Source organism: Heloderma suspectum, chromosome W (genome assembly GCF_057233095.1).
Source record: "Heloderma suspectum isolate Gila_16-S chromosome W, 16-S_ref, whole genome shotgun sequence".
NCBI lineage: Eukaryota > Metazoa > Chordata > Lepidosauria > Squamata > Helodermatidae > Heloderma > Heloderma suspectum.
Window position 1 is genome coordinate 49,018,965 of NC_139475.1, and position 11,973 is coordinate 49,030,937.

Below are 11,973 nucleotides of genomic sequence, written 5' to 3' on the forward strand. Positions count from 1 at the left end.
GCCGGGCTCGGCTGCCCTCGCGGGTGCAGAAGGGCCGAGGGAAGAAGGAGAGGGCGGGGCCGGGCAGCGCCCCCTCTGCCCGCGGAGCCGGGGAACTCCCTGCCGCGGGACGGCGCCCGGGTGCCTTGCGCCCGGTCGCGGCAGCCGGCGCCGTCCCGGGACGCCCGCGAGGCTGAAGCCGGCCGCGCCCTCCGGGCGGGGGGCTCAGTCCGGATCGCAGCCCCGGGAAGCCTCCCTAGCAGGCCTCGCTCCCGCGACCTCCAGCCCCGGGGCGGCGGGCTCGAGGGCGGCGCAGGCATGGGGGCAAGGGGAGACCCCCGCTCGCGGCGGCGGGGCAGAGGCGGCGCCCCTCCCGGCGGGGCGGCGATTGTGCTCTGCACGCGCTCAGGGGCGCCTCCTGGGAAGCCGCGGCGGAGGGGGGCGGGGGCGGCCCTCCGTCCCTCCATCGTGGGGCGGCCGCTGCCTCCCTCCGTCCGTCCCTCCGTCCCTCGCCGGGGGCAGCGCTGAGCCGGCGCTGCGCTGCCGCTTCCTCCTCCCCCTGCCGGGATCATGGACCTGGCGGGCGCCCTGGACGCGGCGGACCTGGCCGCCGCTTTCGCCCGCCTGCCCGTCTTCCCCGTCTTCGACCTGGGCTACTTCGTGGCCTCCATCCTCTACCTCCGACACGAGAAAGGTGAGCCGGGAGCGGGCGGCCGCCGGGGGGGACCCCTCTCCCCGCCGCATCCCTGCCCCACGCGTTTCGCGCGGGCTGGGGCGGGGGGCTCTTTCCCTCCGGCGCCCCCTTTAATCCCGATCTGCGGGCAAGAGCCCCCTCGCCTCGAAGAGGCGATGTTCCTCCGCCCCACAGCAGCCCCCCGTCCAGCCCCCCACCCGCACAGTTTTCCCCTCCCAAAGGTGAGCCCTCACCTCTGCAGCCTGATTCTGCCAGGGAAGGGGGGCAGAGAGGTCCATCGCAGGCCCAGGGCGCGGTGTGGGGCCAGGCATGAGAAGGGGGGGGCAGAGAGAGAAGACAAAATCTCCTCTCCGCAAGAGAAAGCCCTGGGGGGGGGGGGCACAGTCGTTCACCCGTTAGCCCGGGTCAGTTAATCCAGAGCAACTACCGCCCATCCAGGGCATTCTGTCGAGCCCCAAGGGTGACTGCCTGTCCCCCCAGGCATTGCCCGTTGGAGAGAGCCGAGCCACCGAGCCAGGGGCCACAGATGGGGACTCGGGGGGGGGGTCCGGTGTTGCGGCGGGGGCAGGAGAGGATTTCAGGGCCTCCGCCCTAAAAAGGGGAGTTCGGCACTCCCTAAAAGAAGAGGCGCAGGGTGGGGATGGCTTCCTTCCCAAGCACCAGGGGGCTCAGAGAAACTTGAGCCCCCAAGTTGGACGGATTCCGGATTCCGTTGGTGGTGTCGTTTTCCTTGAAAGGATGGGCCGGGTGCCCAGCCAGGCTTAAGGGAGGCCTGCGTGTGTGTCCGTGGAAGGAGGGACCGGGCACTGGCAGCCTGCTCTTGCTCAAGGACAGGACCGCCGCAGACCCATGGGTCCAGAGCACACCTGTTGCCGGAGGACATGCTCTGAGCCTCCCTGAACGAGAGCATTCTTTCATTCATTCATTCATTCAGAGCGCTTTTGACCCACGCTTCAGCTGAAAAGGCTCCCAGCTCGGCTTCCAAACCTCAGGAACGACACTTGAAAAGACATGACACAAAAGGAAAGGGCATTGGGAGGGAGGAGGAAAAAAGCAAACCCGGGCACTAGATTCTCAGTGGTGAACCCACACAAGCCTTTCTGTGTGAGTGTCGGGAGGGGGGGATATAATTTACAGTGCTTGGAGAAAGGCCTTCCCCGCCCCCCTCCCAGCAAGCCAATGAAATGATCCGGACCGCCGATAACATGTTATCATCGATAGCAATGCAACGTTGAAACGATGTTTTAACATTCGCACGTGTCTGCGTGGAAAACGGCTGAGCCAGCAGGATCTGCAGCCCGGGTTGCTGGAGTCGGCTGGGCCTGGTGCAGAAAGTGTTTGGGGGGCGCATGGGGGGGCCGTGTGTGTGTGAGACTCTGCTGACCGCACTGGGGCCCCCTTTGCCCATCCAAAGACCTGCGTTGTTCTTTGGGGGATTCATTTATACTCCACCTCTGCACCGCTTTCCAGTCAAATGAGAGAAGGAACACGGCAAACCGTGTTTTAATGATAGAATCTGGAAAATAATCAAGACCAGCAGCATCTAGGGTGGCCTGGGGCCGTACTTCCCAGAGGAGAGTCCTCTCTCTCGGAGGCCTGGTCCTCTCTTTGAACGTGTCCTCTGTCTGATGGGCTGCCCGGGCCAAGCCTGGTTTGAAGTCAAAAGAGGAACCCGAAAGAGGGAGACGGGGGGCATGGCCACCCTTGGCGTGGCCCCTCACAGCTCACAGCATCCGGACAGCAGCCTGAACAGACCCGGATGGGTTCCCCTGCTCAGCCTTCTGTGCTGGAGCGAGACGCATTTCTCTTTCAGTCGTCCTTTTCATTTCTGTGGGAGTCCAAAGCCCAGCCAGAGGAGTGCAGGCTCTGCTCTGCCACTCTGGCCGGCCCCCCCGAAATGTCCGCCCACCAGCGGTCCGTAGGCAGCAGGAGCTCCGGTTACGTGTCCTCACACCCCACTCCGTCCCCGCTGCTGATTCCTTTCCGGAATTAGAAGCGAGGCTGTGCAGCTGCTCTGGGGGACGCAGGGGGGGCTTTTTGGGCCCTTGGTGGCGGAGCCTGCCCAGCACAGCCGGAAATGGTGCAACCTCGAACAAAGGAGGAGGGGACGGGCGTGTGGAGGGGAAGGCAGCCGGGAGGCGCTCCCCTCGACTGAAGGACCTGGGCTCCAGTCCCCGCGCGCCCACACTCTCCCTCGGCCTTGTGCTGCCCCAGTCTGCAAAACGCTGGGCAGCACCCGCTTTATTTCTAGGCAGCAGCAAGGCTGCCCGTTTTCACAGGGCAGGGGGGCGCTCGACTGGTCGCCTCCTGAGACCCGCAGCGCGAGGAGAGCAGGTGCTCTGGCGTGCGCAGGGCTGGCCGGGTGGTGGCGCCGAGCCTGCCAAGAGGAGTGGGGGACATTTATAGCCCCTTGGCATCAGATGGCCTCGTGGCGCCACAGGGATCGGGTGCCGCGGGGACGGGTGGGGGAGCCGGGGGACGGAGCAGGCAGGCGGGCCTAGAGCAGGGGTGCTGAACCTCAAATCCGGCCCCCGAGGATCTGCCTGGCCGCGTGAGAGCCCTGGTGTGTTGGCTCCCGTTGGCCCCGCCCCTTCCCATTGGCCCCGCCCACTTTGGCTTGCAGCCCCCAGAACCCCTCTGAGATGCAGTCCGGCCCTTGGGCTGGTTCAGGCCCACGGAGGGGCCTGGCAGGAAAGGTGCCAGGAGACGCGAGGAGGGAGCGAGGCAGAGAAGCGGCGTCAGCGGCCGGGGGGGCACTGGGGTTCGGCGGGGATGGGGCCCGCAGGCCAGTGGGGAGGAAGGGGTTGCTGCTTCCCCTCTCCGCTTCCCCAGAGCCACTTGGATCAGGCGGCCGTCGGCGAGCCGGGCCGGAGGGGCTCCGGGCAGCGGCCCCTTGCGCTCTGTGACCCAGAGGGGGGCGGATCCGCTCCCTGCTCCCCTCCTCCTCTCTTCGCAGGGGCCGTGGAGCTGTCCCGCCAGAGCCCTTTGGCCTCCTGGGTCTGTGCCATGCTGTATTGCTTCGGCAGCTACGTCCTGGCCGACCTGCTCCTCGGGGAAGCCCCCGTCCACACCTTCAGTGACCACGCCGGCGTGCTGCTGGCCACTGCTGTCTGGTAAGGTTTCCCCGCCCCGGGGGGAGCGCCCAAGGGGCTCCTCGCGGCACCGTGGACTGCTGCCGTGGCCAGCGGCCCGGCCCCGTGCTCCACATCGCCCTTTCTGCGTTGTGGCACAAGCGCCCAGCGAGGTTGAGAGCTCTGGCAGCCCCCGGCAGCCCCCTCCCCTGTGTGAGAGTTAATTGGGGGGCAGCAGACACGCAGGGAGGGGGAGAGGTCTCCAGCATGGGCCCCTGGACCCCCAGGCGCCCGCTTTGTCTTTCAGTTTCTTTCTTAAGGTCATCTTTGGGAAGATGTGTCGGACTGCAGCCCCCATCGTCCCCAGCTGGCTGGGGGACGATGGTAGGTGTAGTCCAGACCATTGGAGGGCACCTGGAAGGGGAAGGCTGGTCGAACCAACGGCCGCCCTCCGGCCCTCCCGCAGCAAGCCCAGATCAGAATGGGCGAGCAGTTCTGCTGGCTCCGACCCACGAGGGGTCCGAGAGCCCCGCAAGTGGGCAGGCCGAACGCAGCTGGCCTCTCCCCCTCTTTCAGAGCAACGGAGAGCCGCGCTGGGTCTGGCCCAGGGCCCGTCTCGTCCAGCGCTCTGTTCCCGCAGCGGCCAACCAACTGTCTGTGGGAAGCCCACGAGCAGGACAGTTCAGCAGCACCCTCCCGCCCATGTTCCCCAGCAAGCAGTGTGCAGAGGCTCCCCGCCTCTGGCTCTGGAGGAAGCACATAGCCATCAGGACCAGTAGCCATGGATCGCCTTCTCCTCCATGATTTTGTCCAGCCCCCTTTTAAAGCCACCCAGATTGGCGGCCACCACCACATCCTGTGGCAGGGAGTTCCAGAGTTTAACTCTGCGCTGGGTGAAGGAGGCCTCCCTTTGGTCTGTTCTGGATCTCCCACCCGTCCGCTTCGTGAGACGACCCCTTGGCTCCCCAGCCCCTTGAAAACGCTACACGGGGCATCAGGAGCCCTGCTGAATGGGGTGGGGGCCCCCGAAACTGGGTGGCAGGCCTCCCTTTCCTCCTGTGGAGGCAGATCCTGGACCCAGGGCTGAATATTCAGAGGGAGGCAGCCTGGGTGCATGGAGAGCTGTCCGTGCATCCCTCCTCCCCCTCCCTCCGCCTTCGGAAGCGGCCCGACCCCGCTGCGTGCCGCCCCTTCTGGCCGCGAGGAGCCCTCCAACCGCAGCTCTGCCTGGTCCTCCAGGTACCTGACCTTCTACTGCCCCTTGAACCTCTTCTACAAGTGTGTCACCTTCCTGCCCATCAAGCTCGTCTTCGTGGCCATGAAGGAGGTGGTCCGGGTCCGAAAGATTGCTGCCGGCGTCCACCACGCCCACCACCACTACCACCATGGCTGGCTCGTCATGGTTGCCATCGGCTTTGTCAAAGGTAGGCCACGTCATGGAGAATTGTAGGGTTGGAAGGGGCCTGTAAGGCCATCCAGTCCAACCCGCTGCTCAGTGCAGGAATCCAAGTCACAGCATCCCTGACAGATGGCTGTCCAGCCTTGTCTTGTGCCCACCACCACCCTAGGTAATGGGTTCCATTGTCGCATTGCTCTACCATTCAGGAAGTTTTTCCTGAAGTTCAGCTGCAATCTGGCTTCCTGTCACTGGAGTCCGTGATTCCGTGTCCTGCACTCTGGGGTGATCGAGAAGAGATCCTGGCCTTCCTCTCTGGGACACCCTTTCAAGGACTTGAAGAGTGCTATCCTATCTCCCCTCAGTCTTCTCTTCTCAAGGCGAAACATGCCCAGTTCTTTCAATCTCTCCCCATAGGGCTTTGTTTCCAGTTCCCTGATCATCTTTGTTGCCCTCCTCTGAACCCTCTTCAGTTTGTCTGCGTCCTTCTTAAAGTGTGGTGCCCAGAACTGGACACAGTACTCCAGATGAGGCCTAACCAGTGCTGAGTAAAGGGGAATTAGTACTTCCCGGGATTTGGAAGCGATGCTTCTATGAATGCAGCCCAAAATAGCATTTGCCTTTTTTGCAGCCACATCTCATGGTTGGCTGATATTCAGCTTGTGATCGACAACAATTCCAAGATCCTTCTCGCTTGTAGTGTTGTGGAGCCACGTATCCCCCATCTTGTAACTGTGCATTTGGTTTCTTTTCTTAGGTGCAGAACTTGGCATTTCTCACTATTCAATGTCATTCTGTTGTTTTCTGCCCAGTGCTCCAGTCTATCCAGATCACGTTGAATTCTGTTTTTGTCTTCCAGGATATTAGCTCTCCCGCCCAATTTTGTGTCATCTGCAAATTCTTAAGCCTTCCCTGCACCTCCCATCGCACCAATAGAGGCGATTTTTCCTTTTCTAACTCCCCCCCCCATGTGGGGGGGGATTTCAGGACCAAAACAGATGGGGGAGGAAGCTTAAACAACCCCACCCACAGTGCTATGGTCCAATCCAAATTTGGGCCATGTGTACTTACACTGGAGTGAATAAATCGGCCGTGCCCAGCTCAGCTATGCGGGATTTCAAGGCCGTTTCATTGGGCTCTAAGAGCAGCTCCTCGTGGCTGAGAACGGATCCGCAAAGACGGAGACTGTGTTTGGGGAGGTGGGAGGTCCCCCTCGCTGGTGCAACCGGGTCACCCCCAGCCTTTCGTTTCCCAGGTTCCGGCGTCGCCTTGATGTCCAACTTTGAGCAGCTGCTGCGTGGCATCTGGAAACCGGAAACGAATGAGCTTCTCCACATGACCTTGTGAGCGGGGCGGGGGGACGAAGACAGCCCTGGCCACGGGGCCCTTGAGACGTGGCTGTTCTCATGCCTTCGCCCTGCCCCCTTCCTGGAATTTTACGGGGGCTGGAGACGACCGTCATCTTCTGCTTGTCACCCTTCCGTGTGTCCCGTTGCTGCTTCCGTCGTCTTCTTACCGCAGAAAGGAGGAAAGCTAGAAGGGTTGCCCCATGCCTTCTGATCGGTAGCGCTGGGAGCCCTCCTTCCACCTGGCAGCACCCCCAGGCTGCTGGAGCCACCGCTGAGCACCCCATAACCCGACAGCAGCACCCCGCTTGCTTTGTTGCGCTCAGAGTGGAGAGCATGAGGCCCCCTCCAGATGGGGGACGCACAGGGGCAATCGTTGGGCCTGGGTTCACAGCGGCCCAGCTCCAAATGTACTTCCCAGGGCCCCCAGATGTACTTCCCAAGGCCCCCCCAGACCCCTGAATTTCGATTGGCGCCAGTGGCCGGGTTTTTTTCTCAGCTTCATTGCCATGCAGGGGGTGTTGGTGCTTGTCTGGGAGCAGCCAGGTGTGTTGTAGGGAGTGAGAGAAGATCCAGGAGGGATTTGAGATGGAGGCTTGCAAGAGGCAGGAGCGGTGTGCCCCCCAGCCGCCTCCACCCCCCCACCAGGCTTGATTCCGGCCACGCTTGCTTGCCCTCCTAGAACAGTAGGGTTGGAAGGGGCCTGCAAGGCCATCCAGTGCAGGGATCCAAGTCAGAGCGTCCTCAGCAGGGCTGACTTCAGAGGAGAGATGCAGAGGGGGGATCAGGCCAGCCATCCAGTCTCTTCTCTCCAGCCTGTCATGAAGAAGAGAAGGCATTTCTCTCGCAAGGAACAGGCAGAAGCGTTCAGGGTGGTGTTGGTTTTAGTTGAGACAGAGAGGCGAGTAAGGGGGCATGACGGGGCTTTCGAACGCATGCGTGGTGGGGAAAATGTGCGGGGGGAGAGAGGTTTTCCTCCCTCCCTCCCTCCCTCCCTCCCTCCCCATACTAGAGCTCCTCGGGCTCGCCCCTTAAAAGGGCTGCAGGCGATTCAGGACAGCCCCAAGGCAGCCCTCCTCCACGCCACGTGCTGTTAACCCATGGAACTCGCTTCCATGAGACGGCAGTCCTGCCGGAGAGCTGAGCGGGGATGAGGAACCATCTTGGGAAAGCCATGGGGCTTTTTCATGCCTGCTCCTCGCCCTTGCGCAGTGTGTGCCACGGCCCCTTCCCCCTCCGGGGAGCGGGGCCAGGGGTCTCGGTGCCCCTTCCCAGGGGTGTGAGCTGCAGTAAGCGACGTTCCGGCCGTGGGAGTCACCGCCAGGGGCTTGGAGGGATGTATTTCAGTATTGCATTTCCGCCCCACCTTTTTTCCTCTTGCACGGACCCCAAGGCGGCATGATCCCCCCCCATTTTAGCCTCGCAAGAGCAACCCTGTGAGGCAGGCTGGGCTGCCAGTCTGTGGCTGGCCCAAAGTTGCCCAGTGGGACCTGAACCCGGATCTCCCGGCTCCCAGTCCAGCGCTCTAGTGCTTGGGGGCCCAGGCGCTCGCCACGACAAGAGCCCCCAAATGCCCGTCGGCCCTCTCCATCCCTCCGTTCTCGACCTTTCCATCTCTGCGGGGAGCAGCTTTACCTGCCCATCCACCGCCCCCAAATACGCTGCGTTACAACAGGAGACGATATTGTTGCTGGGGAAAGACTCGCTCTGCCCAGGGGATTCTGGGGGGTGGGGGGGAGATGACAGCTCTGGTGACAGCTCTGCTCCCCCCACAGCCCCTCCAAAGCCAGCCTGTACGGGGCGCTGCTCTTCACCCTCCAGCAGGCGCACTGGCTGCCCGTCTCCAAGGCCGCCCTCATCTTCTCCTTCACGCTCTTCATGATCACCTGTAAGGTGAGCGCCTCCGGGCTGTGGCTGTCCCCGTGGCTCGAGGGCCAGGGTCGCTTCGGGCTCCTGGGGGGTGGGCCACTGCCTCTGGTGGGGTCCCTGACGGTGCTCTCTCGCCCGCCCAGCAGGTCTTCCTGACAGCGACGCACTCGCACGGCTCTCCGTTCGCGCCGCTTGAAGGTGCCGCCTGCCTGATCCTCTTCGGCGCCCCCCCTGCCGGCCACGACCACCAGCAGCCGCCCCACGAGCCACCCCCTCCCTTGCTGCCCCAGCTGCCGGCCAAGTCCAGGGAGGAGCTGAACGAAGGCGCCCGCAAGCGGCGGGCCAAGAAGGCCGAGTGAGACCCCCGGCCCGTTTCTCCGGCAATGCCAGACCGGCCACTCCACATCGGCCTCCTGGGATGGCCGCCTCTCTGCCCCATCAGCCAGGACAGCTGGGCTGGGGAGACGGAGGGAGAGGGCCTTCTCCGTGGTGGCCCCCACTCTGTGGAACTCCCTCCCTGGGGAACTCCGCCGTGCCCCCTCTGCGAGGAGCTCCCGCCACGCGTTGCAAGCTTGGCTGTTCAGGCAGGCATTTGGGGTGTGCTCAGGTGCTTTTGAACAGTGTATAATTTGACTGTTTTCAACGGCACTGTTGCACATCGCCCAGAGTGGCTGGGTGACCGGCCAGATGGGCGCTTAAAAATTTAATTAATGAATAAAATTCCTCCCCCCCCCCCTTTGCGGTGCAGCGCTGACGCCTGCTTTGCCCTGCTGGCCAGCCCAGGTTCCCTGGCCCTGTAGCCCGCTCTCCCTAGTTGCCCCGTCGATGGAGGAGGTGGAGCAGGCATGGGGTGCGCGCCAGCCCCCCGGGATCTGGCCCGCTCCCGCCTGGGGCGCCGGGGGGCATGGGGGGGGTGAGGAGCGCTTATTTGGAAGACCTGCTTGGAACCCCAAGCAAACGCAGCCCCCTAGTAAGCGGAGCGCCTCTGAGCACGTGCAGAGTGCCCCCCTTGCCCCCGAGAGAAGAGGCGCATGTGAGCTTCCCCGGTGGAGAGAGAGACGGGCCCTCTTCTGCTGGGCAGCCATCGGCAGGAGAGGAAAGAGCAGGGGGTGGACTCAATGGCCTTGTAGGCCCCTTCCAACCCTGTGAGGCTTTAGGGGTCCCTTCCCCCGCTCCTCCCCAAACAGGCTAGCCACGCCTCACCAGGGCAAAGTGCAGAAGGAGCCAGGAGTGTGTGGATCCAGCTACCCTTGAACGAAAGAGCCTGTGGAGTGACACGCGTGGAGCGTCCCACGCCTGGTTTGTGCACGCTCCCAAATGCCTCGCGGGGGCGGGGGGGGGGGCACACACAAAAGATGCAAGCAGTGCCTGTGAGTCTCTACGGTTGGCGCCCCAGAGTGGAGGGGCCTCGTGCGCAGCAAAGTTCTCCCATGGTGTCAAGGGAAGGCTGTTTTCTCAGCTTAATTGCCCCCAGGGGGCTGTTTTCAAGAGGGTCTACAGCTGGGAGGGAGAGAAGGGTTAACTCTCCCATGCCCACCTCCTGCAACCCCCCCCCCCCCGGGGGGAGAAAAGGGCGGGGCAGTTAAGTCCCTGTTGATTTGGGATGCTCTGTTGCATGGTGCAAATGAATTGGCAAATGGTTTCTTTCACAGAATCCTAGAACAGTCGGGTTGGAAGGGGCCTGCAAGACCATCCAGTCCAGCCCCCTGCTCAACGCAGGACTCCAAGTCAGAGTATCCCTCTAGAAACATTGAAAATAGAGTTGGAAGGGGCCTGCAAGACCACCTAGTCCAGCCCCGTGCTCAACGCAGGACTCCAAGTCAGAGCATCCCTAGAGAAAGATCGAAAATAAGGTTGGAAGGGTCCTGCAAGACCATCTAGTCCAGCCCCCTGCTCAACGCAGGACTCCAAGTCAGAGCATCCCTAGAGAAAGATCGAAAATAAGGTTGGAAGGGGCCTGCAAGGCCATCTAGTCCAGCCCCCTGCTCAACGCAGGACTCCAAGTCAAAGCAGCACTACAGAATCCTCGAAAAGTAGGGTTGGGAGGGGCCGGCAAGACCATCTAGTCCAGCCCCCTGCTCAACACAGGACTCCCAAGTCAAGGCACCCCTATAGCATCATCAGAAAGTAGGGTTGGAAGGGACCTGCAAGACCACCTAGACCAACCCCCTGCTAAACACAGGACTCCCAAGGCAGAGCATCCCTATGGCATGGTCAGAAAGTAGGGTTGGAAGGGTCCTGCAAGACCATCTAGTCCAGCCCCCTGCTCAACGCAGGACTCCAAGTCAGCGCATTCCTATACAATCATTGAAAAATAGGGTTGGGAGGGGCCTACAAGACCATCTAGTCCGGCCCCCTGCTCAACGCAGGACTCCCACGTCAGAGCATCCCTATAGAATCATCTGAAAGTAGGGTGGGAAGGGACCCGCAAGACCATCTAGTCCAGCCACCCTGCTCAACGCAAGACTCCAAGCCAGTGCATCCATATAGAATCCTCGAAAATAAGAGTTGGAAGGGGCCTGCAAGACCATCTAGTCCAACGCCCTGCTCAACGCAGGACTCCCAAGTCAGAGCATCCCTATAGAAATATTGAAAATAGGGTTGGACTGTCCGGCAAGACCATCTAGTCCAGCCCCCTGCTCAAGGCAGGACTCCAAGTCAGAGCATCCCTATAGAAAGATCGAAAATAGAGTTGGAAGGCGCCTGCAAGGCCATCTAGTCCAGCCCCCTGCTCAACGCTGGACTCCAAGTCAGAGCATCCCTATAGAATGATTGAAAATAGGGTTGGAAGGCGCCTGCAAGACCATGTATTCCAACCCCGTGCTCAACGCAGGACTCCAAGTCAGAGCAGCCCTATAGAATCATTGGAAAGTAGGGTTGGAGGGGGCCTGCAAGGCCATCTAGTCCAGCCCCCTGCTCCAGGCAGGACTCCAGGTCAGAGCATCCTTATCGAATCATCTGAAAGTAGGGTTGGAAGTGGCCTGCAAGACCATCTAGTCCAGCCCCCTGCTCAAAGCAGGACTCCAAGTCAGAGCATCCCTATAGAATTATCAAAAGTTAGGGTTGGAAGGCGCCTGCAGGACCATCTTCCAGCCCCCTGCTCAACGCAGGACTCCAAGTCAGAGCATCCCTATAGAATGATTGAAAATAGGGTTGGAAGGGGCCTGCAAGACCATGTATTCCAACCCCGTGCTCAACGCAGGACTCCAAGTCAGAGCATCCCTATAGAATCATCTGAAAGTAGGGTTGGAAGTGGCCTGCAAGACTATCTAATCCAGCCCCCTGCTCAACGTAGGACTCCAAGTCAGAGCTTCCCTATAGAAAGATCGAAAATAGAGTTGGAAGGCGCCTGCAAGGCCATCTAGTTCAGCCCCCTGCTCAACGCAGGACTCCAAGTCAGAGTTTCCCTATAGAATGATCGAAAATAGGGTTGGAAGGGGCCTAAAAGACCATCTAGTCCAACCCCCTGCTCAACGCAGGACTCCTAGTCAGAGCATCCCTAAGGAATCATCTGAAAGTAGGGTTGGAAGTGGCCTGCAAGGCCATCTAGTCCAGCCCCCTGCTCCAGGCAGGACTCCAGGTCAGAGCATCCCTATAGAATGATCGAAAATAGGGTTG

General features: G+C 61.5%; 1 protein-coding gene across 3 annotated transcripts; it reads left to right on the plus strand.

Moving 5' to 3' along the window:
• Window positions 1-162: 162 nt before the first annotated feature.
• On the plus strand, window positions 163-9,640 carry LOC146334017 (trimeric intracellular cation channel type A-like). Of its 3 annotated transcripts, none has more exons than XM_084825369.1 (6): window positions 163-673; window positions 3,630-3,786; window positions 4,984-5,168; window positions 6,396-6,483; window positions 8,262-8,379; window positions 8,502-9,640. In XM_084825369.1, the coding sequence occupies exons 1-6, from the start codon at window positions 550-552 to the stop codon at window positions 8,712-8,714; spliced, it is 885 nt and encodes a 294-aa protein (XP_084681495.1). In that variant the 5' UTR covers window positions 163-549; the 3' UTR covers window positions 8,715-9,640. The 3 variants fall into 3 exon arrangements, with proteins under 3 accessions (XP_084681495.1, XP_084681496.1, XP_084681494.1); XM_084825370.1 differs by lacking the exon at window positions 163-673 and adding an exon at window positions 1,334-1,777; XM_084825368.1 differs by lacking the exon at window positions 163-673 and having other exon boundaries at window positions 1,334-3,786.
• The last annotated feature ends 2,333 nt before the right edge of the window (window positions 9,641-11,973 follow it).